The sequence below is a fragment of the Macrotis lagotis genome, chromosome 2 (assembly GCF_037893015.1).
Source record: "Macrotis lagotis isolate mMagLag1 chromosome 2, bilby.v1.9.chrom.fasta, whole genome shotgun sequence".
NCBI lineage: Eukaryota > Metazoa > Chordata > Mammalia > Peramelemorphia > Peramelidae > Macrotis > Macrotis lagotis.
In genome coordinates this window covers 79,958,435-79,984,127 of record NC_133659.1, presented here as the reverse complement: position 1 = coordinate 79,984,127, position 25,693 = coordinate 79,958,435, and the positions used below count along the sequence as shown (strand labels likewise).

At 33.9% G+C, this 25,693-nt stretch overlaps 1 protein-coding gene across 2 annotated transcripts in view; it reads left to right on the top strand.

Moving 5' to 3' along the window:
- EDEM3 (ER degradation enhancing alpha-mannosidase like protein 3) overlaps positions 1–21,439 on the top strand; it is a 60,430-nt gene extending 38,991 nt beyond the window's left edge. The window contains exons 10-20 of one of the 2 annotated variants that reach the window (XM_074222222.1): positions 1,165–1,290; positions 2,645–2,728; positions 4,936–5,019; positions 5,352–5,476; positions 6,994–7,159; positions 7,446–7,600; positions 8,139–8,292; positions 9,800–9,994; positions 14,128–14,293; positions 16,886–17,071; positions 20,299–21,439. In XM_074222222.1, the coding sequence (XP_074078323.1) occupies positions 1,165–1,290; positions 2,645–2,728; positions 4,936–5,019; positions 5,352–5,476; positions 6,994–7,159; positions 7,446–7,600; positions 8,139–8,292; positions 9,800–9,994; positions 14,128–14,293; positions 16,886–17,071; positions 20,299–20,705 (1,848 nt within the window). In that variant the 3' untranslated portion in view covers positions 20,706–21,439. Of the gene's footprint in view, positions 1–1,164; positions 1,291–2,644; positions 2,729–4,935; positions 5,020–5,351; positions 5,477–6,993; positions 7,160–7,445; positions 7,601–8,135; positions 8,293–9,799; positions 9,995–14,127; positions 14,294–16,885; positions 17,072–20,298 lie in introns of both variants that reach the window. The other variant, XM_074222221.1, reaches the window with a different exon arrangement.
- Positions 21,440–25,693: the final 4,254 nt, after the last annotated feature.

The window sequence follows — 25,693 nt, the reverse complement described above, 5'->3', positions numbered from 1 at the left end:
TCCCAGCACCCTGGGATTGCCTTCGGGAGGCTGAAGTTCCTTCGCTATGGTGGCCCACCCCTCTGGTGGGCCGCCTCTCCGATCCCGTGGAGCCAAGCCTTTCTGCTCTTTTCCAGGTTACCTTGGGTTGGAGAACTGCCTCACTGCATCCCTTTGTGGATTCTGTCTCTCGAAAATTTAGTTAGAGTCCTTAGTTTATAAGTTTTGATTGAGAGCACCTAAGAGACGATCCTTTCTTGTTGCCATCTTTGCTCTGCCCCCCCACACTGTCTTTCTTTAAGAGTGCTCAGTGACCCTAAAAAAATTTTAGGTTTAGTTAAAAAGAGACTGAGGAACAAAAAAAATTAGAGGGATAGAAAAAGAGAATCAGGTCAGACAGAAAGAGCAGGGGAAAGTAGAAGTATTAAAATGGGCAGTGAACCCCAGATTCTGGGCTGACAGAGGACTGAAGAGTACAAAAGGAAGTATCTAGTACAGAGTGATTAATCAAAAGCAGTAGTTCTTAAATTCACCTTTCTTTGCATCAGCCTAGTAAAACTTGGAGGTTCCCTTCTCAGAATCTTACAAATACTTAAGATTGCAGAGCAAATCAGTTATTTTTTTCCATGGACCCCAATATATAAGAACTTCATTTGATCCTAAGAATATACCTCTTTCAGTGCCACAAAAATTTATATTCTTATTATTGAAAACTCAGGTTTCAAGAAAAGGTTAATTTATGATTTGTAAACTTACTTTAAGAAGGATATATTATAGAAGGATATCCTTATAGAATGGTATATTTTATTTTGGAATGATTTCCATCAAAACGCTTAAAATAAACTTTGAGCTCTGAAGTTGACTCAATTTTATATATTTTTCTCATTTAGAATATAAAGTCAGATTTTATAAATCATAAATTTGGGGTAGGAGTAACTTAGAGACCATCTAGACCTTATTTTACAGATAATGAAAATGACGTCCAGAGAACTGAGCCTAGCTTAAGTAGAAGCAGACTTTGTTGTCCACCATTTTGAAACCAGGCCCTCTGCCTCCAAAGCTGTCTGTCTGTAATCTGAGCTCCTGAGGTCCACTGAGCTTAATTGACTCATCTAGAATTGCTCATTGGAATGTTTCTTCTTTTTCTTGTGCTGATTTCATGAAATGTGTATTGATGTTTTTTAGCACTATGATGCCATAATGAGGTACATTAGCCAGCCACCTCTTCTGCTTGATGTACACATCCACAAACCAATGCTAAATGCTCGAACTTGGATGGATTCTTTGCTTGCCTTCTTTCCAGGTTTACAGGTAAAAAGAAATTGGATGAATAAAAACAGCATTAAAGTAAATGAATACTATTCATATCAATTTGCTATCTCTAAAAACAAAAAGCATTGAAAATGGTTTTATTCTTATTTTCTAAAGTAAATAGAAATAAAACATAAATGAAACAACAAATTTAATGTGGTCAAAAGCTAAGTGCCAGTTTCATTACTTCTATATGTTGCTTTAGGTATGGATGATAATAATAGGATGTTTTTAACTATGTGGATGAATAAAGGGATTGACTGAAAAAAGAAACCCACTTGGGGGAAGCACTTGCTACTTACATGAACTGTGCCTTGGGATCACAGCTAGATAAACCAGTATGAACTTGTCTTTGGGGAGTTCACATTCTAGGAGTAGAGGAAGTTTCAATTACAAATCTAGTGGGAAAGTCCATTGGATATACAGCAGAGAGGAGTCCATGTTCTTTCATGTCCTTTTCTTTCATAAAATTATATCTGTTTCTGCTATTTGACCATTTGATGCCAAGGACTTTGTTGCTAGGAAATTTCTTTGCTGGGTCTTCGGAATTTGTGACTGCTGAGGAGACAAATGTGAATGACTTGATCTGAAACACTACCAGTAAGAACAGAAAAAATGGGTGCAGATATGAGAGATATTCAAGGAAGAATAGATAATATTTGATTACTTTTTTTGGGAGTGAATAAGACTTTTTAGATATGAATGTGTTGAGAGAATAATGTACCATTGGAAGAAAGATGGAAGGAAGAGGGACTCAGAAAAGATTAAATTTGGTTTTATAGAATTTAGAGCTGAAAAGGGACCCTTAGAAATTATATCAACATTTTCATTTAAAGAGATTAAATGACTTGCCCAATTCACAGTCAGTAGGCAAGCTGTGTTTCAAATCTGTGCCTTCTGACTCTAATATCCAGTATTTAATTGTGTGGATATATTGTTTTGCATTACAACCAGCTGTCTCCCATAAGACTTGGAACTTGTGGCCTTAGTGTTAATAACATCATACTTTAAAGCAGCTGATCTAACCTGACCACTTTTAAAACTCAAGACTTCTAGATGGATTTATCCTTCAACTAGTGGCTGATTTCTACTGGAATCTTCCCGATTAGAACAAATCATTGGTGAATGAACTATGTAGTCTGGTATCTTTCTCTGACAGGGTCAATAACTGTGCCTGGACCAAGTCAAGTGATTAAAGGGAGCAAATAGATTTAGGAGCTTCCTATAAAAAGGCTTTAAAATTGACATTTTAAAAAATTGAGCAAAATTTGTGTGGTCCTGCTTGATACTGTTCACAGATGATTTAGGTAGCGAAATATGTATACCAGGTTAATTTTTATTTTATGATTTCTAGGTTTTAAAAGGAGATATTAGACCAGCTATTGAAACTCATGAAATGTTATATCAGGTGATAAAAAAGCACAATTTTCTTCCAGAGGTAAGTAAAAAAATCATGGATGACAACTAATCTGTTATTTCTTTTATGGAAGATAAAGGTACTATAGTATGATTTTTTTCTTTTTAAATTTGTATTTTTCCTTTTTTCACAATCACAAATATATGCATTATTGATAGATGGATTCTGTTGAAGGAGAGAAGCCATCCATTTTTCACAAAGTTACATATTTATTTTGGCAGTCTTCTCAGGCAAGCGGTTTGTTTCTGTGAAATCTTGGAGTTGGATTAAAAAAACAAGATATGTGATAACTGTCCTACCAATTCAATATGCTACCACTTAAGTTATTTTTAATATCAGCTTTTAGCTTTCTGGTAAAATTTCAAAATTTCACAACTATACTTAGACTGTTTTGACTTAAAACTCTTTAATTGAACAGTTTGGGAATGATTCTTTGAAGCACTTAAGTGTTTCACTTATGTGTGGGAAAGCTTAGATCTTTTTAAAAAAATTTTTAGGGCCGGTTAGGTGGTACAGTGGATAGAGCACCAGTTCTGGAGTCAGGAGTGCCTGAGTTCAAATCCGGCCTCAGACACTTAATAATTCCTATCTGTGTGGCCTTGGGCAAGCCACTTTAACCCCATTTGCCTTGCAAAAATTAAAAAAAATTTTTTTTAGAGTGTAAATTCTCAAGTATGTTTATTTCATTATCTCTAGTACTTTTGCTGTACTTATCATTTTCTCTGCTTCTGCCTGGAGCAGATTTTAAGTAACTTTTTCTTGGAATTTATGGAAAGATAAACCTTGTTAAAGAATTTTAAGACAATCATTTAAGATCAAAAGTTTGTATTTTTTCTGGGCAAATTGCCCTTTTAAAAATTATTAATTTTTTGTTTTTATATTACATAAATTTCCCTTTATTCTTCTTAATTCCCCTTCCAGAATACCATCTGTATGTATATTTTTCTTTTATTAATCTGTCCCCACCTCTCATTAATCACATTTTTCAAAAAAAAGGGTGAATTGTCTAGCAAAACAGATTCCTTCATTGACTATGTTTGAAAATGTGTTTTAGCAGGCATTTAATAAGTGCCTGTTATGTGCCAGTCATTCTGCTAAATGCAGAGGATACAAAGAAAGGAGGGAGAAAATAACAATTCTTGCTTTCAGGGAGCTCAGTCTAATGGCAAGAGATGGAGGACTGAGCAAACAGGATGATTAGAGAGAAGCAAGACATTAAGAATAAAAAGGACTAGGAAAGTCTTTTGTAGAAAGTGAGACTTTAACTGAGACTCGAAGGATGATGCTAGGATGTAGAGATGAGGAGGGAGAGAATCCTAGGTATGGGAAACAGCCAATGAAAATTCTCAAAACATCCTTTTCATTTTGCATCCTTTCATAGATTTCTTCTGAAACTACTCATTTCATAAATTCTTATAGCATAATATTTTTATATTCAAATAACTAAATTTACTTAGCCATCTCCCAATAAAAATATCTCCTTAGTTTCCCATTTTGACTATTACAAAAAGATCTGCTGTAGATAGATATTTTTGTACATACATAAGTTCATTCCTCTTTTATTTCTTTGGGGATGTAAGCCTGGTCAAACGGTCTATATAGATTAATAGAACAGATTAGTTTGGACATAGTTCTGATTTACTTCCTAGGTTGGCTTTACCAATTCACAACTCCACCAATAGAGTCCTCATGGACCTGTTTTCCAGCAATTCTTCTAATGTTTGTCATTTTCCTCTTTAAATTGCTTTAATTTGTATTCCTCCAATTAATGATTTAGAGCAATTTTTTGGTATGATTGTTGACTTTTTTTTACATTTGAAAACTACTTATTCAAATCTCATTTATCTTATTTTTATAAATTAGAATCAGTTAAGATCAAAAGTTTTTTTAATTAAAATTTTATTTATTTAAGGCAGTGGGTTAATTGACTTGTCCAGGGTCACACAGCCAGGTAATTATTAAGTATCTGAGGCCAGAGTTGAACTCAGGTACCCCTGACTCAAGGGCCGGTGCTCTATCCACTGTGCCACCTAGCTGCCCCCTCAAAAGTTTTTTTTTTTTAAAGGAAATGTTTCTTTTCTCTTAATACATAATGTATCTATGTTTTTAGCTGAATGTTATGTATCATCAGTGGTATTATAAGCTATTCCAAAGCTGTTTCTTTACTGTTTTTATTGTGACTTTGTTTATCTAAATTTTGCCAATATGTATTTTTAAATTTTGTTTAGGCTTTTACTACAGATTTCAGAGTACACTGGGCTCAGCATCCCTTAAGGCCAGAATTTGCAGAAAGTACCTACTTCTTATATAAAGTAAGATAATTATTTTTTCTTCATATCCTCATTTTTACTTATATATTTTGTCATTTGAAAGTGACAGTTGAATTTTCAAAATCCTTATTGAATATCTCATTGGTTGAATGTGATACAGAAATTATCTAACACTGGTTATTGGCAGATGTCATCATCTATTCTGTTCATAAATCCATACTATAAAGTGGAACAATTTAGTTTTGCTTATTTAAGAAGTGTAGTAAACTGTGTGGTTAACTGGACTCATAAATTATTTCTAGAAATAGATTCTACTCAATAGGTTAATAGATTTTGGCATTTTATAAAAAATGAATTTTTGTCTTTTTTAATAGGCTACAGGAGATCCTTACTACCTCGAAGTAGGGAAAACACTTATTGAAAATTTAAATAAATATGCTAGAGTGCCTTGTGGGTTTGCTGCAATGAAAGATGTTCGTACTGGAAGTCATGAGGACAGGTAAAATGTTCCTAGGATTTCCCTTAAGTTAATGTTTATTCAACTTAAAAAATTTATTAGTGTTCAAATAAATTTACCAGATTGACAAAGTTTGCTTGAGTAAATAAGCTGTAGTTTATGTGCTAATTTAATTTATTCTTGCTGACTTTGTAGACCAGCTCTACAATAGTAGACAAAAGACAGTTCTTTTGTAGACCAGACAGTCTGAAATATTTTAATAATATTTAAACCTTACAATATGAATATCAGAAAGGGCTGTGTGTTCTATTATTTTAGCAGTCAGAAAGAAAACAGTGTTCAGAAATAGTCTGAATTTGGGGAGTTTTTCTTAGAAATGAATTTATCGCAGGATAAATAGCATTATGTTTAAATACTTTATCCCTAAGCTAAAGTAGTGGTGTTTGTTGTCCCTGTTGTTTTGTTAGACCTTGAATACCATTTTTACAGCAAAAAATATATTTGTAGAATATCATATATGGCCATTTTAAATGGTAATGGTGTGTAACAATGCAATACTTTGAGGTCTGTCAAGTGTTCTTATTGCATCTCTGAGATAGAATAAATATTATCCCAAATTGCGATAAATTGAAAAACTGAGGCCCAGAGAGAGTAAATGACTTGCCTGAAATGGACTTAAATTTAAGTGATGTTTCATATGTGAAAATGCACTCAGGGGGCAGCTAGGTGGTGTAATGGATAGAGCACCAGCCTTGGAGTCAGGAGGACCTGAGTTCAAATGTAGCCTCAGACACTTCATTACCTCCCTGTGTGACCTTGGGCAAATCACTTAACCACATTACCTTGCTAAAGTCAAAAAAAAAGAGAATGTAATGCTCCCAGGTTGCAAGATTAAATAGCCAAAAACGTGACCAAAATTCACTCATAGAAGAAATCTTCACTTGAGCTGTTTTAGACATAGTTCAACAACTTTAGGAAACTAATTTTGCAGTGTGACAAGAATAAGACATTTTGTGCAATATTTTATTCCCATAGGAAATTTACTGTAATTTTGTCCCAATTGTATGAATTGGTGACCCACCAGCATTTATTTTTAACATTTGAAATTTTTGGTGTATATGTGTGTGTGTGTGGGGGGGGTTTGCAGAGGAATAATCCATGAGGAAATGAGCATAGGTCAGTTTATCTATCTCTGTTTTATGATGCATAAACTAAGACTGAAGGTAAAATGACTAAACAGTCAGTAGTTGTTACTTGGTCCAGTGCTAAGCCTGTGGTAAAAATGATAGAACAGAAGTTTTTGAATCCTAGCCCTAAACTCTTTACTGGACTAGGAGAAGCAGTCTTACTCCTCTTTTCTCATCTTTGTTGCACTGATTCATTCTGACTTTTTGTCACAAAATAATTACAGCCAAGAATGTGCTGGTGCCACTCTGGGATTATTAGTACTTTTCAAAAATTCCTTTGGAAATTTTAAATTGGGTTACATGTGGATAAAAAAGTGACTTTGCATTGGCTATTAAGATATTTGGAGGTTTTTAATTTTTTTTTTTTTAAAGAATGGATTCTTTCTTCTTGGCTGAAATGTTTAAGTATCTTTACTTACTGTTTGCTGATAAAGAAGATATTATTTTTGATATAGAAGATTACATTTTTACAACAGAAGCTCATCTATTACCTCTTTGGCTCTCTACTACAAATCAAACAGTCTCTAAGAAAAACACAGTGAGTTACCTTTCTGAATCAAATGTTTTATTGCTATTTATACTTGTACCAAAAAGAGAAATCTGTCAGTGGGGTTATTTAATTTTACTGTAAGATTTCTTTTTCTGATTTAGATATAGTCTTTGTGTACTTGAGTTTCTGTAAAAGTTTTATTTTATTTCCAATTGTTTTGCAGTACTTTATTGAGTGTTGTCTTTCTTGGGCAAAGTTTTATTTTGCTGGATCATTGTTTGTTAAGAGAATGTTTAATTTCTTTTTTTTTTTTAACCATGAATTTTTCTTACAGACCACAGAATATACAGAACTGGATGATAGTAACTTTGACTGGACATGTCCAAACACTCAGATTCTCTTCCCAAATGATCCAATGTATGCCCAGAGCATTCGTGAACCCTTGAAAAATGTAGTGGATAAAAGCTGTCCTAGAGGTGTTGTCAGAGTGTAAGATGACTAAATTTTCATTTAAACAATGAACATGGAATTTGAATAGTTAAAGGAGATGCTCATATCTAGGAGGGGACTTAAGAAAATGGTTAAAAATGATAATGGTTTGATGGGAAATATACAATTATATAGTTATAACTAGTAATTTTATTTGTTTCTAATATGAAAGTTTTATTTATTATAGGCATATACGGAGTGCAACATCAGGGGGTTTTTGTCTACTATCATTTAATTGAAAAATTAATGACTGAGCTATTAGTATGTAACTGTACTTTAGCTTTACTTCATCCAAGATAGCTTTGTGAAATCCATCAGTGCATTCAAGAAACATATGAGGATCTGAGATTCAGAGATTAATAAGTCAAGGCCTTTGCTTTCAAGGAGTTCACAATTTTGAAGTGAAATGTGCAATAGTTTTAATTCAGAATATGACTAGATGAATACATATCAGCCTTAAACAATCTATGTATAAATTTAGAAAATAATTTCCTTTTAATATGTAATTCTAATCCTGGTTTATTATTATTCTTAGCAGAGAGGAGAGTTTTGGCAGTGGACCCAAGCCTCCATTGCGAGCCAGAGATTTCATGGCTAGTAACCCTGAGCATTTGGAAATCTTAAAAAAGATGGGAGTTAGTTTGATTCATCTCAAGGATGGAAGAGTGCAGTTGGTCCAGCATGCAATTCAAGTAAGCTGTGCTTTGTTAATTAGAGATTCTTTTTCCAGTATCTTTTTTATCTTATTAGCATTAAATAAGACAAAACTGTTAGATATCCTGAAAGTTTGAATTTGGCATTTAAATTACAGAATTTTTTTTAGGGTTTTTTTTTGCAGGGTAAATGGGGTTAAGTGGCTTGCCCCAGGCCACATGGCTAGGTAATTATTAAGTGTCTAAGGTCAGATTTGAACTCAGGTACTTAAGACTCCAGGGCCGGTGCTCTATCCACTGCGCCACCTAGCCGCCCCTAAATTATAAAATTTTATATAATGGATTAGAATCTTAGGGGCGGCTAGGTGGTGTAGTGGATAAAGCACCGGTCCTGGAGTCAGGAGTACCTGAGTTCAAATCCAGTCTCAGACACTTACAATTACCTAGCCGTGTGGCCTTGGGCAAGCCACTTAACCCAAAAACCTAAAAAAAAAAAAAAAAGAATCTTGGTTCAGAGTCTTCATTTGAAAGTAAGGAAATAAGGAAAATGGGGTCCAGAGTTGTTACTTGCCTTTTTACATGTATTATACTTTTCATTTTAACTTTTGTTGTTTTTTCTTTTTATTCATTGTACAAAAATAGCTAATATAACTATGGCATTTTCAGAAATATTAAATTCTTTTGTGCATGTTTCTTTTACTTGTTAAGTGCTATACCCATTTTGTAAAATTATATTCATCTCATCAGTTAAAAATTTTTTAGTAATATGTTACCAAAGTGACTTTAACAGTTAGCTATATTTTGTACTAGAGAAGAATTATTTGCACTTAGGATTTTTTTTAAGAAAGCTATTGAATTGTTCACATTATTAATATGTTAGTTTCACTAAACTATACATTTAGAAAAGTTTTTGTGGGAATGTCAGCTCGTCTTTGAGAAAAGAATTATGAGGGAAGACAGTGGATACTTTCTTAAAAAGATGCAGTTATAGAATTATAGAATCTGAGTTAGGAAGGTACTTTAGGGTCCATTTGGTCCCACTTGTTGCCTAAACAGTTCATTCCATCTACAACAGAAGACCTAGAGAGGAGGAAGTTGTTATTTTCCTTCCCTCCTTATGGCAAGCCATTTTTCTTTAGAGTAGCTCTAATTTTAGGAAATTTTTATTTTACATCTAAGTTTCCCTCTTGGTGACTTCCATAGAATAATCTGAGGAGTAGTAGGCAAAAGAAGGCAGAATCTGAAAATCATTATCTAGAAAAAAAAGAATGAGAAGAGTATTCTGTATGTCTGGATATTGTTGGTAGCCACTGGCAAAAAGGGGGAATTCCGATAAACTTTAGAAAACATAGTGTAATATAATAGAGAAGTATTTTTTATTTTTAATACTAAGGAGTCTATACATATGTTTGGAGTATGTGGAAAGAAGTATAATATTCAGTATCAAAGGCTAGTAGACTCAGTCACACCAAAAAGTGAAAATGTTTTGTAGAGCATGTAGAGTTGTTTAATTTGTCTCTGTAAAACTGTTTCATTTTCATTTTAGGCTGCAAGTTCACTTGATGCTGAAGATGGTTTGCGATTCATGCAAGAGATGATTGAGTTGTCTAGTCAGCAACAGAAAGAACAACAGTTACCACCTCGAGCTGTTCAAATAGTTTCCCACCCGTTTTTTGGCAGGGTAGTATTGACTGCTGGACCAGCACAGTTTGGGATGGATCTATCTAAACACAAATCAGGGGTATGTGTAGATTATATATACCTTCTCAAAGTTCTATCTAAACACAAATCAGGGGTATGTGTAGATTATATATACCTTCTCAAGTATCTAATGCTTTTGGTTGTTTTTTTTTTTCTCCAAAAATAGTTTTGATTTATCACAAAAATATTAAATGTTCACAAACCCAAATTTGAGCATTACTATTTAAAAAATTTTAAATCTGAATATGTAAACTTTAAAAAATTTAAATACTATCACAGTAATTTTTGTCACTGATTACCTAAAAACTTAATATTTTGCATGTCCTAGTTGGAGATGCAACTTCTTTTTCTGATTTTTAGCTTTCTTTGCTATTCTTTTTCTTTATTTTTTTTTTATTGGTGGTGGTCTTTGGCTTTTACGAATCATATGGAGAAGTACCTTGTAATGGTTCTAAGGTTGAAATGCCTAGCTTTGACTTTTGGTATACTAGTTAATTTTCTATACTATTATAGCAATATTCAGAAGGTTTGATTAAGTTATAATTGACTAAAAGTTATTGTTTTGTTTTTTAAGTAAACTTTTGATTGCATATACAGCATTAGCAGTCAGTCAACAAATATTTCTTAGGAGTTACATAATATAATCTTTTAAAAGTTTTGAAACACAGTCATCTGTTCTTCATGAGCACGTGATGCCAACAAATCATCCCAATCTTTTTTGAAAAGCTTTCATTCATTCATTCAACAGGTTTTTCAGTGCCACTCTGGGCACAATGCCTGCTTTGTTTACAGACAGTGAAGGAGATAAAGAAATAAAGCATGATCTGGATTCAGATCCCACTTGTGATACTAGTAAAGTGATGCTGAACAAGTTACTTAATGTCTATACTTCCTTCAAATCCTTCCAGTGAGTGGTATTTGAACCCAAAGCATCTTGACTCTCAGCCCTGTACTTTATCCCTACTGTACTAGTATTCTGCTTCAATGGAAGGAGTTACTATTTTCCATATCACACAGTCTTGGCATAGATGTTGAAGTAGATGTTGAATTAATAATGTTAAATTAATAGATGCCAAATTAACTGATTCCACAGAATGGACTGCTGTATTAGATAGGAAATAGACTATGTTATATATGAAGTCTGTATTAATGCATGGAAGAAGTTTTGGTTTTCTTAAAAACTAATTGGAAATTTGAGGAATACGGTTGGAAATTTCTAAAAAGCCTATCCTCTCTTTAACATGTTGATGTGTTTTTGGTAGAACATAGAATGCTTGTAGATATCAGAAAACTGATTTAAGTTTATGGAATTTCACATTGAAGTTATATTAATCCAAAGTTTCCTTTTCTATAACTTCTACTGAAGTATTCTGTTCACTGGAGAAACAAAAAAATTTCTTTTTTCCATGTGCTTGCCTTTAAATGTTTTAAGATAAACTATCTTGTTTAATCTTAGTTTCATCTTCAAAGCTAAATATTTTAAATTCTGTTAAATATCCTTTCTCTCATAACATGCTTTTAAAGTCCTTATCCTGGTTGTTGTCTTCTGGATAAATTAGTTTGCCAGAATCACATTTGCGATCAGAATTAATTATACCCAACAAATATATATCAAACCCCTAGTTTGTGCAGAGTGCTATATTAGATGCTGAATTGATAGTCATCTGACCTATATAGTCATGGGAATAATAAGTACTCTGAAACAACCAGATATTTTCTTTTTTTCTTTTTTTTTAAATTTATTTTTGTTAAAGATATTTGAGTTTTACAATTTTCCCCCCAATTTTGCTCCCCCCCCTCCATGGAGAGCAATCTGTCAGTCTTTACATTGTTTCCATGTTGTGCCTTGATCCAAATTGAGTGTGATCAGAGAGAAATCATATCCTTAAAGAAGAGACAAGAAGTCTGTAATAAGATCAGACAATAAGATATCTGGTTTTTTCCTAAATTAAAGGGAATAGTCCTTGAACTTTGTTCAGACTTTGTTCAGCTCCTTATCTGGATACAGATGGTACTGTCCTTTGCAGACAGCCCAAAATTGTTCCCGATTGTTGCACTGATGGAATGAGTGAGTCCTTCAAGGTTGAACACCACCCCCATATTGCTGTTAGGGTATACAGTGTTTTTGTGGTTCTGCTCATCTCACTCAGCATTAGTTCATGCAAATCCTTCCAGGCTTCCCTGAAATCCCGTCCCTTCTGGTTTCTAATAGAACAATAGTGTTCCATGACATACATATACCACAGTTTGCTAAGCCATTCCCCAATTGAAGGACATTTACTTGATTTCCAGTTCTTTGCCACCACAAACAGGGCTGCTATAAATATTTTTGTACAAGTAATGTTTTTACCCTTTTTCATCATCCCTTCAGGATATAGACCCAGTAGTGATATTGCTGGGTCAAAGGGTATACATATTTTTGTTGCCCTTTGGGCGTACTGCCAAATAGCTCTCCAGAAGTGTTGAATGAGTTCACAGCTCCACCAACAGTGGAATAGTGTCCCAGATTTCCCACATCCCTTCCAACAATGATCATTATCCTTTCTGGTCATATTGGCCAATCTGAGAGGTGTGAGGTGGTACCTCACAGAAGCCTAAATGTGCATTTCTCTAATAATTAATGATTTAGAGCATTTTTTCATATGGCTATGAATTGCTTCATCTCCTCATCTGTAAATTTCCTTTGCATATCCTTTGACTATTTTCAATTGGGGAATGGCTTTTTGTTTTAAAAATATGACTCAGTTCTCTATTTATTTTAGAAATGAGTCCTTTGTCAGAATCATTAGTTGTAAAGATTCTTTCCCAATTTACTATATTTCTTTTGATCTTGGTTACAGTGGTTTTATCTGTGCAAAAGCTTTATAATTTAATGTAATCGAAATCATCTAATTGGTTTTTGATGATGTTCTTTCTCCAACTCTTCCTTAGTCATGAACTGTTCCCCTTTCCATAGATCTGACAGGTAGACTAGTCCTTGATCTTCTAATTTGCTTATAGTATTGTTTTTTATGTCTAAGTCCTGTAACCATTTGGATCTTATCTTGGTAAAGGGTGTGAGGTGTTGGTCTAATCTAAGTTTCTTCCATACTAACTTCCAATTATCCCAGCAGTTTTTTTTTTTTATCAAAGAGGGAGTTTTTATCCCAATGGCTGGATTCTTTGGGTTTATCAAACATCAGATTACTATAATCATCTCCTGCTTTTGCACCTAGTCTATTCCACTGATCCACCATTCTGTTTCTTAGCCAGTACCAAACAGTTTTGATGACTGATGCTTTATAATATAATTTTAGATCAGGTAGGACTAAGTCACCTTCTTTTGCACTTTTTTTCATTAAGCTCCTGGAAATTCTTGACTTTTTATTTCTCCATATGAATTTACTTACAATTTTTTCTAACTCATTAACGTAATTTTTTGGAATTTTGATTGGTAGGTCACTAAACAGTTGAGTTTTGGTAGAATTGTCATTTTTATTATATTAGCTCTACCTATCCATGAGCAGTTGATATTTGCCCAGTTATTTAAATCTGATTTAATTTGTGTGAGAAGTGTTTTATAATTGTTTTCAAAAAGATTCTGAGTCCGTCTTGGCAAATAGACTCCCAAGTATTTTATATTGTCTGAGGTTACTTTGAATGGGATTTCTCTTTTTAGCTCATCCTGCTGTATCTTGCTAGACACATATAGAAAAGTTGAGGATTTATGAGGGTTTATTTTATAACCTGCAATTTTGCTAAAATTGCTAATTGTTTCCAGTAGTTTTTTGGATGATTTCTTGGGATTCTCTAGGTAGACCATCATGTCATCTGCAAAGAGTGAGAGTTTTGTCTCTTCCTTCCCAATTCTAATTCCTTCAATTTCTTTTTCTTCTCTAATTGCTGAAGCTAACATTTCTAATACAATATTGAATAGTAGTGGTGATAATGGGCACCCTTGTTTCACCCCTGATCAACCAGGTATTTTCTAGTTTGGGTTTATGACATAGTGTAATTCAAAAATTAGCTTAAATTATACAAATGTGATTTATAGAACATACAAATGAAATGAGTTCTTGCTAATCCTTTTCTTGAAGCCTCAGATTCTGTAAGTAATGGCTGCTGAGTAATTTGGAGAGTCAAAATTCTGTGTTGTAATCTTATTTTTAATCATTCATTATATATTTCAAATAGACAAGAGGATTTGTTGCAAGCAGTAAACCATACAATGGCTGTTCAGAGATTACTAACCCTGAGGATGTGATGGGGAAAATTGCTTTGATGCAAAGAGGCCAGTGCATGTTTGCTGAAAAGGCTCGGAACATCCAAAAAGCTGGAGCAATTGGTGGTATTGTTATTGGTAAGCAATTTTCCCTCTTGTTACTTGGCCAGGTAGTCAACTATATAATTTTAAAGATTTTAGAAAAAATTTCTTAGGGACCTTAATAAAATTTTCTGCCTGTAAATTGAATTTACCCTTTCTTTTTAAAGTGCAGACACTTGCATTTCTTTTCTAATCATGTGGCATTGCTCTCTGATATTCTTCAAAGAGCTCATTTAGTAGTTAAGCAGTCATAACCCTCAGTCCTTAATGAGCTGATTTTTATCTGAGTATTTGCTTTCTTTTGATTATTATCACCATTCTTATACATCTTCAATTTAAATTATTGTTTAAGTCCATATCTTTACTTTATTTTTTTATTTTAGAAAGGTTTTATTTATTTTGAATTTTACAATTTTCCCCCAATCTTGCTTCTCTCCCCCACCCCCAGAGAAGGCAGTTTGTTAGTCTTTACATCATTCCCATAGTATACATTGATCTAAGTTGAATGTGATGAGAGAGAAATAATATCTTTAAAGGAAAAAACATATAGTATGAGATATAGCAGAATTACATAATTTTTTTAAAAAATTAAAAAAAAAATTTTTAATTAAAGGTACATGCAAAGCTTTGCTCTTTGTTCAAACTCCACAATTCTTTCTCAGGATACAGCTGGCATTCTCCATTGTAGATATCTCAAAATTGTGCCTGATTGTTGCGCTGTTGGTATGAGCAAGTCCATTAATGTTGATCATCACTCCCATGTTGCTGTTAAGGGTGTACAGTGTTCTTCTGGTTTTGCCCATCTCACTCAGCATCAGTTCATGCAAATCCTTCCAGGCTTCCCTGAATTCCCATCCCTCTTGGTTTCTAATAAAACAATAGTGTTCCATGACATACATATACCACAGTTTGTTAAGCCATTCCCCAACTGATGGACATTCCCTCAGTTTCCATTTCTTTGCCACCACAAATAGAGTTGCTATGAACATTTTTGTACAGGTGATGTTTTTACCCTTTTTCATCATCTCTTCAGGGTATAGACCCAGTAGTGGTATTGCTGGATCAAAGGGTTTGCACATTTTTGTTGTCTTTTGAGCATAATTCCAAATTGCTGTCCAGAAAGGTTGGATGAGTTCACAGCTCCACACCAACAATGTATTAGTGTCCCAGATTTCCTACATCCCTATATCTTTACTTTAAAAAAATCCATAGTCAGGATAAATAGACATTTTTTTCAGAATAGAATTTGAGGACTGCATTTCAAGGGGGGAAGAAATGAATTAGTTTGCTAAGCAGTTCTAGAAATTTTATATAGTATCTTGTTCCATTTTCTTTCTTCCTAAGTTAATAGGCTCTGAGAACAAGAAAATCTCTTAAGATCATCTAGTTCAACCTTCTCATTTTGAAGATGAGGGAAGTCAAAAGAACTTAACTTACTTCAAGAACAAACAAATTATGTGGCAGAATTGGCTTTCCAACATAGGTTTCTTTTTTTTTTTTAAAGATTTTATTTATTTTGAGTTTTACAATTTTTCCCCTAATCTTATTTCCTTCTCCCCACCCCCCACAGAAGGCAGTTTGTCAGTCTTTACATTGTTTTCATGGTATACATTGATCCAAATTGAATGAGATGAGAGAGAAGTCATATCCTTAAGGAAGAAACATAAAGCATAAAGAGATAGCAAGATCAGACAATAAGATATCAGTTTTATTTTTCTAAATTAAAGGTAATAGTCCTTGGTCTTTGTTCAAACTCCACAGTTCTTTCTCTGAATACAGATGGTATTCTCCATTGCAGAGAGAACCAAATTGTCTCTGATTGTTGCACTGATAGAATGAGCGGGTCCATCAAGTTTGATCATCACCCCCACAACACAGGTTTCTTAACTCCTAGTCTGATGCTTTTTTCCCTATTGTTCTCCATTGGGATTATTTTCATCAGAAAATTTTGTTTTTGCATTTTTACACATTCCATGTTAATGAAAATTGTACCTGTGAAACGTGAACACTTGTACCAGGGTTTCTTTAAAGAGAAAAGTTTTAAAACTTATTTAATTTAAAATTTCCCTTTTTATATATTAAGTGTAGCTCTTGTTAATACTGAAACATTTAAGTTTCATCAGTTGCTTTATTTCATAACTATTCTATAGAATCCCATACAAGTTGCTCTGGGGAATTAGGGAAGAAATGAAAACTGTTAATAGTTTTTTCCATTGTCCAGTAGTGTAAGAAACATGGAGAAAATAAGATGTAAAGGACTGTGAAGGACAGATGCTAGAAATGTGAAAATCAGTCACTGGATTTTTTATTCTTTCTCCTAAAATGGTGATCAATGATGATCAATCTATCAATCCTTTTTCATTGTGTATGAGGGAACAAATCATTTTATTTCGTCCATTATAAAAGTAGAAACTAGAATAAATCGAAAATCAGTGAACTTTGATGCCCATTCAGACTGTTTTAAACAGCTTCTTTCAGGAACATATACAAGATAAAAGAACAAAAAGTCATAGTGAATGTGTATATACATATATATATATATATATATATATATATATATATATATATATACATATATATATACTTAGGAAAGAGGTTTTCAAGTTTGCTCTATTTATTATTGGATAGATGACAATGAGGGGAGCAGTAGCGATACTGCCCCTCTTTTCCAGATGGCTGGTGATGGAAAGAATACAGATGACATTACAATTCCCATGCTGTTCTTATTCAACAAAGAAGGAAATATTATATTGGATGCAATCAAGGAATATGAGGAGGTAGAAGTGCTTCTCTCTGATAAAGCAAAAGATCGAGGTAAGGGCAAGATCATTTATTTATTATGCAGGTCAACACTAGCTCTGATTGATAACAAAGTAAGTTGCAGCATTTTCTTTATAGAAAAAAATTTTTTGAATGTTTTTAATTACTGCATATCTTGATGCTTATTGATATGAGCTGATATAAGTTTTTTTTGCTTTCTATGTTTACTAAATTTTGAGGGATATTAGAAAAATTAAAATCTTCATCAATACTTTGTTAATCACAGAGTTTTGATAGATATTTTTATATACGTATATGTATGTATGCTTGCAGATACCAATCCAGGGGATTAGAGTCATTTGAATAATCCTTGTCCAGTTTCATTGTCTTCTCTTTTTCAGTCTTTTTTTGTGTGCTCTGATTTTCTGCTAGCAAGATGACAGAATTTAAAGAATTAGTATGATAATGGTTCCTTCTCATAAGATTCCATTTCATCAAATAACAATCTCATATTCTCATAATAAAAAAATATAATACTCACCTTGTTGAATGCTAGGCTTTGCAGCAAATGTAGCTCTTAGGATAGAGGCTGCAAATGTAAATAGTTTATGTCTGAAATCCAAAACAAATTTTAATGCCACTGAATCTATTTAGCTCTTTATTTTAGACTAGTCTTTTTTTTAGGACTCTGAAAGCTGAAAATAAAATTCAAAATCTTAGAATCATTTATGACATCTGCACTATTTGCCCATTTTTATAACCCAAGGAGGAGACCCAGAAAAAGTAGGTAGTCCTCAGAATACAAGGCCACTTGGGATTATTGCAGTTTACTTTAACCAGTCAAGAATCGCCAGTCTTTACTGAGATGGTTCCCTTATTCCAGAGTCCTTGATAGACATACAAATGGAGCTTTTAAACTGAGTAGTTTTTCAAGTGAGACCTTCTTAAAAATCGGTTCTTTATTCTGACCTGGCCATGACCTAGACAGAAGCTTATTTCTTTTTTTTTTGCAAGGCAATGGGGTTAAGTGGTTTGCCCAAGGCCACACAGCTAGGTCATTATTAAATGTCTGAGGTCGGATTTGAACTCAGGTACTCCTGACTCCAGGACCAGTGCTGTATCCACTGCTTCACCTAGCTGCCCCAACAGAAGCTTATTTCTGTTAAAGTCTTAAATTATTTATCTATTGAGATTTTTTTCCAAAGAGTTAATATTTACCACTGGGTGAAAGCAAAAGTGATTTTCTAAGCTTCTTTCTTCTTGGGTTCTTGTTCTAAATCTTGGGTCCATCCTTTTTCATTCATTTATTCATTCATTCACATCAAAAACACAGGTAATTAATTCTTACTTTTGACTTGTAATACATTTTCTTTCTCCCCTTCCCTTGCCCCTTTCTGCTGCCTTTGGAATTTCAGCAACAATATTTAAAGGTAAAATGCTTCCAAACTACGTTTTTGATAGCAGTAAGTATCTTGAATAAATAAACCTCCAGTTCATGTGTGTAGGTTGAATGCTGTTTTTAAAAATGCCATAATAACATCTGGCTATATGCAGTTTACTTTCATGTCTATGTTCAGGAACAGAGCTTTACTGATTTTTTTAGATGAAGACTATATATGATAGACATTGTCATTGTCTCCAATCTCTAGGGCAGGAGTTTAATAAAAAAGTAACATGACTGACAGTAATTGAAAATAGCTTTAATGAGGGGCGGCTAGGTGGTGCAGTGGATAAAGCACTGGCCCTGGAGTCAGGAGTGCCTGGGTTCAAATCCAGTCTCAGACACTAAAATAATTACCTAGCTGTGTGGCCTTGGGCAAACCACTTTAACCCCGTTTGTCTTGCAAAAACCTAAAAAAAAAAAAATAGCTTTAATGGGGAGGGCATAACACTATACTTTGTCTGTAAAGTCCCTTCCTGCTCTAAGAGTCTTTTGGTAAATTAAGTTGTTCGTTGTAATAGTTGTCCATCATAGTGGAGCCTCTTTGATGACATTACTTTTGGACTCCCTCAAACCTGCATGAATGTTAGGCAGCACTGGATTTGTTAATTGAACTAAGGGAGACCTACAGCACTAGCTATGTGCCATTGACCCCACCATTTAACCTCTGAGTTTCAGTTTCCTCACCTCAGTGGGGATAGTAATACTTAAATGGGTTCTGTGAAGAAAAATTTTTTCTTATCTTAAAATGCAATATAAATTTTGAGTTGTTTTAATAATTTAAGTTTACATTATTCAACATTATCATGCTAATTTTAATTATCAGTGCAGTTTTGAATTGGTCCCTGGCATGATTTTGCCCCCCCCCCCCCCGTTTTGAAAGTAACAGGAGCAATAAATTTATAATAAAATCATCAATTCTTAGGTTCCTTAAATCTCAAAGGAAGAATCCATTGTTCTTAAGTTTTCCCTAATTTAGCATTTGCTAATTATTTATTTCTTTACTCATATCATTGTTCACAGTAATCTATTGCTTTTTCTGTCTTCACAAGATAGCAAAAAAACCACAGATGGCATTTCAGTGCTTTTTTCTTACAGCAGTCAAAATGTTTTTGTATATATTTTATTAAGAATTCACTGTGCTGGGCATTACTAGAAGTGTTACCTCATTTTAAGACTACCATTTGAATTTGAGATTAAATATTATCATTTGTAAATTTAAGTTAGAATTCAATTTTAGTATAATAGCCTTTACCTCCCAATGTGAGAATCAAATGAATTAATGATTGTAATGTATCTGACACAAAGTAACTGCTATATAAATGTTAACTGCTATTTATTATTATTATTATTAATATCATTATTAACATCTGAGTAATAACAGGTTATCTTTCCTTTCTTGAATGTAGAAAATCCATCAAAAATGCTTATTTTGATTTATCCCTTAACAGTAAAATTATGAGATCTTAAGCATCTCCTAAATATTACTGCATTACACCTGAATTTTAATAAAAATTAGCTAAAAATAAAATATTAAATTATTACAAAAGTATCATAAATATAGCTATTTTCTTGTATTTGAGATTTTCTTATCAGTCTAGGTTTTCTTTAGGGTGGTTGATAAAGTGTTCTTTTTTTGGTAATGGGTGGATAAGTTTGAGTGTTGAATATATTTTTACAAAAGTTTTTTTACTTGTTTTTTTAATTGATACTTACCAACATAAGCAACCTTTTTAACACATTGTATGTTTGTCTCTTTGAATTTCTTAAATAATGCACTTTTTGATGTGAACTTGGTTAGAAAATAGTCTCATGAAACTTATTTTTCATTCTCTTGAAGATCTAGAAGTAGAAAACATGGAACAAAAGTCTTCTGAAAATGATTCTGAGAATCAAAAGTCTGAAAAAACAGCATCAGGTTTTCAGGATCTTACTTCAATCAGTCAGGAGTCTGTGGAAGAAAATTCTCCGGTCTCTCAGCCAGAATCACTATCTCCAGCGGATGGGGACAGTGCTCATGGCTTGTCTTCCAAAGAAGATTCTTGTCCCACTGAAAACCAAGAGACTGTGATCCATGACGGTGAATGTACAGAATTAGATAACCAGGCTCAAGAACAATCAAAAACTGAGGAAGAGTCTAGCCCTAATGCTAGCTGGGATAATAAAGTCCAGCCTATGGAATCCATATTAGCAGACTGGAATGAAGATATAGAAGCATTTGAAATGATGGAAAAGGATGAACTATGACTCACAAAAAAAATCTACTGGTGGGTATTTAAAAAGGGAAAAAAAGGTGAACTTTGGTTAAGCTAATTAATCCTAATTGCCTAGGAAGGCTCTCATGTGGGAGTTGTTAAAAATGGTGATGAGCAACCAGGTTCTGACTGGATTCTTGAAAAATCCTAGAAGTCCAGGGCATGCTATGTTAGAATTGGCCTTGTTTAAAACTTTTTCCCAATAGAAAGAAATGGGAGCTTGCTCTTTCCCCCTCCAAACACGGCAGCATTGGAGCACCGTGATAGCACATCTCTGATTTTGGAATTAGTGATGAGCATTCGTGGGCCTGGGGTTGACCCAGCCCCTGACAGGGAGAAGCAGGAATACAGTCAGTTGATGTAGCACCCTCCACATCTCTCAGCTCTAGAGCTTTGGGAGGTGGAACTGCCTTTTGAGGACAAGGGCAGGTAAGTGCTCTGAGCATTCAGGATTGGGCTGCCTTACACATACCACTACAATTGGTCCAGCTTGTGACAAAACAAATCTGTTTATCTTGCTCATTATTTCCATTTGTTTTTTTCGTTGGCAAATGAACAAGTTGACTTGGGTTATTCTTCTTGACATTGCCCTTTTTATACAAACCAAAGGTGAAGCTAAATATGCTTTCTCAGTGAATTTCTCTTCATGGAAGCTGATCAGTGGGACCAGACAAAAAGGTCATTGTAATGTGTTGTGGCAAATGGTCACTTAATACTCTTGGAAAACAGGGCCAAAAAAAATACAATTTTGCAATACAAACTTCCTTTTGGGCCTGCCATGGTAAAAGCTTTTTTAAAAGCTAAAACTGCTCAGTAACACTAGAACTTATTAGTGTTGTTCTCTGTTGTAGACTAGACCACAAGTCTTTTTTCAGTTCATTTCTCTTGAAGATGTTACCTCTAAACATCATCAGCCTTATACTATATCACACTTTTAGTATGCAATTTGAGCCATAAGGCCAGTATCACCAACAACTGAATACATTTTGTTCCATTTGTCCAGCTTATTAGAGCCATGATAAAACTATGGTGGTGATATATAAATCCAGGGATAACTGGTATTTTTTCTTTGAGGACTTCTCTTTCTAAAGTTACAATTAGGGCTATTCACATTTTCTGTTGAATCATGTTTTTCTTATAAATATTGTTTTGAATGGGTACCAGAAAATTTGTTTGTGGTCATCTATGAAGAAACTCGCACAATAGCAACTAATGTGTAGCTTTATGAGAAAACTTTATTTTGTGGCACTCTAATAATAAGTTTTAAGTGTTTGGTTAACTAACTTTTGATTTCTGTGGACATATTGTTTTAGCAGTAAATCATGGCTTCATTTTGTAATCCTTTCCAAACATTTATGAATCAATTTAAAAGTTTATAAAGAAAGCTTAAATCTCATTCTCCCTGCTCCACTTATCCCCACCTGCCTTTTATCATTTGGCAAAATGATTTTTTCCTTTATGTACAGTTTTTGTGGTACTGGTGAACTTTTAATGGTATATGCAGCTGTTAATCAAAATAGCTGTATAGCATTTGTAGTTATGTATATTCATGTATAGTATGACTTAGATTCCAGATAAATGGTGTATTCTTTTGTAAGTGGGAAGTAAATGCTTTAAAAAAGTTCTAGCTAGCTAAACATAATTGAGGCAGGAGTAAATTAAATTAATGAAAATTTACTTTAGAAAGAAATTGGTAGCAAATAAGATCTTCATTGGCCCCTAGTTCTTACACTAAAATACTTTTTTTTTGTTTTTCTGCATGTGAAATTTGGTATTTGATAAAACTTCATACTACAGAATAAAGGAGGATGGATAAAGTACTTTGTCAATCTTGATTTCAAAACTGCCAAAATAGCTGAAGCTTAATAATACTTGACTTGCCTTTATTTAAGGGTTGGGGCTTGGTGAGGAGCAGATGGTCTTCCAAACTTTGATTATGGGAGCCTTAAATGCACTGCTTTCGATTTTATAGCTTAGAGCATTACTTCCTGAGTCTATGCTTTCTGAATTACCAAAACAAAGTAAATTATTTTCCATCAAGAATTGGAATCTGGAGGCTGTGAAGAGCCAGCTTGTGGCCACGCCTCCCTCCCTTGGCCAGTAGAGGGACCTCTGCCTTCATCTAAGGTCTTGGAAGGAACTTGGTCACTTTGTTTAGGGATTTGAATCATTTAAACACAAATAAAAACCCTGACAAATTAGACCAACCTCTTGAAACAATTACAATCTTTAAATTTTGCCTTGGGATAATAAGGTCATGTTTAATGCAATATTCCAGTTGGGACATTGCCTATAATTTACTGGCATTGGGATCTTAAGCAATGTATCATACTGCCACTAAATAATCTTTTATTTCATTAAGAAGAAACTTCAACAGTATCAAGTGTTTTGTTTTTTGTTTTTGTTTTTGGGACATGCTTGTATACATTGTTTCCTACAGATTTGGGAGACTTTAAAAAAAATCCTGAACTTAGAAACATCTGGTCTACCTCAGTTAAATATTGACTGCCTAGAGGTTGAGCTGAAGGGGTCTCCAGAGCCAGAAGAGTAGTCTGACCAGAAGGGATTGCACTCGGTTTACAAACCTGGAATCAAGGATTTTAATCTGAAAATTAGTTAGATATAAAGGGAAAGGGCAGAAAACAAAAGGGGATGATTTAATCTGGGTGTTTTCACTTTTATAAAGCTAACATTTACCTAATAGAAAACAGCTAGAGTCTTAGCCTGCTCTTAACTCTTCCATGAACCATTAGCATTAGTCTTCATTCCTTTTCCTTTGAAGCTTCCAGGTGTAAGAGAATTATAATTTATCAGATGGGGTTGTGTGGGGCTTTATTGGGCATGTGTTTTATGGGGTCCCAATGACAATTTAGTTGTTCTTGTTTCAGAACCAATCATTGTAACATTTTCTTTACAATATTGGATCACTAAAATTAAAGAGTTTTAAAATCACATTCTGTAAGTCAATTCTTATTCTCTTAAAGATATTTATTGTCTACTTTTATTTATCATTTTGTAACTGTTTTACAATAAAATTAACATTTGTTCTCCTACCAAACCCAATGTCCAACTTTGCAAGAAAGCTCAGCATTAGTCAAATGTTTTTTCATAATTTGGGGGTGGGGTGAATATGAAACCTAGTAAATATTCCAATAGTTTGTTTTATGCACAAGGCTTCAGTCAGAACATAGAAAAAAAAAACATTCTGTGAATGAAATATTGTATGTTCAGATTTTATAAGAGACATTTTTAAAAGCCCAATTTACAGCCGTATATTTTCTTATAAATGTAATTTATGAAAAAAGATGTCTGTACTAACAGGTGCTGTAACACTACTGTTGGATTTTACTGTTTGGTGATAAATGTATACAATATTTCTAAGGAAAACTGTACTGTGATGTAAAAGTCTGGGCAGAAATGTATATAATCCTTGTATATATAATTGTGTATTTGATTATAATTGCCGATTGTAAAGATTTAATAAAATATGTAAATATTCTAATCAAACTTTCCTTTCAATTTTTAATATTATCCTATAACTTTTGTAGAAATTTGTCTTATATTTGATACTGTCTTGAGGTTTACTGCTATTCCTATCACATTTCCTTTATTAGTTCAGATTCGAACAAGTTCTTATGGAGTTAAGTTTCAAAAATAGACTTTAAAAAAAAGCCATTCTGGCTAGTATTTTATTAGACACCTAGCACTAGTTTTGTTGTCTATACCATGACAGTGTCTGTGTTTCCAGTAGTAATTTTGCTATTTTGGTTAATAAAATTCAGATATGGGACAGTAACTTGACTAGGATCACAGTTAGCAGCAGAACCAGGACTAGAATTCTGGTACCTTAACTCGCAATCCATTGTTCTTTGTTATACTCTTAGCAGATGTTTTTCATATGGAACCTGATTATGCGCCCAGCCTGCTTCTATAAACATATTCATGTCTGCCTATCCTGAAAATCTGCACTTGATCTTCCATCTCCACAGCCCCTCTATCTCCTTTGCCCCTTGTGACCAAATTTCTTGAGAAGACAGTTTACAATTGGTGTCTCAACTTTCTTCTCTCTTAATCCTTTATGACCTGGCTTCTGACCTCATCATTTCACCGAAACCACTGTCACCAAAATGACTAATGATTTTAGTTGCCAAATCCAATGACCTTTTTTTTCAGTCTTCATTCTCCTTGACCTGCCTGCAACCTACTGATTAATCTGTTTTGACACTACTGGTTAACTTCATGTTACTCTCTCTTTTTAAGTTTTCAGGACACATCTTGATTTTTCCTGTCTGATCATTCCTTCTCAGTCTCTTGCTGGATGGATCCTTCCCCCAAAACCCTTTCCCTCTTATACTTTTCCTTTACTGTAGAGGGCAACCGCATTCTCCAGTTCCTCAGACTTAAAAACCTAAGTCTTCTCAATTCGTAACACTTTCTCATCCTCCATAGACAATATATATGACTTCTGTCTCTTGACTTCAACATTTTCACCATCTGCAACATTGCAAAAATTCATCCCCTTCAGTCTTCTGATAGTCATTGCTACTGCGGGCCCTCATCATTTCATTACCAGACTTGTGGCAGTAGCCTGTTGGTGGGTCTGCTTGCTGATCTGAGGCAGTGGTTCTCCTTCTTGGGAGTTCTTCAGATAGACCGGATGGCTTCTTTGGAGCATGTGACAATGAGATTCCTATTTTTTTTAACTTGATTTAAGGCAATGGGGTTAAGTGACTTGTCCAAGGTCACACAGCCAGGCAATTATTAAGTATCCGAGGCTGGATTTGAGCTCAGATTCTCCTGACTACAAGTCCAGTGGTCTATATCTACTGTGCAGTCTAGCTGCCCCTAGGGGGGTTCCTTTGAATTAGGTGGTCACCAAGATTCATTCCAAACTATCATATTCTGTGAATCACAGGTTTTGTGATTCAAAAACTATCTATAAATCCTATAGGAGTAAAACCCCAGGCTTTCTGCCAAGTA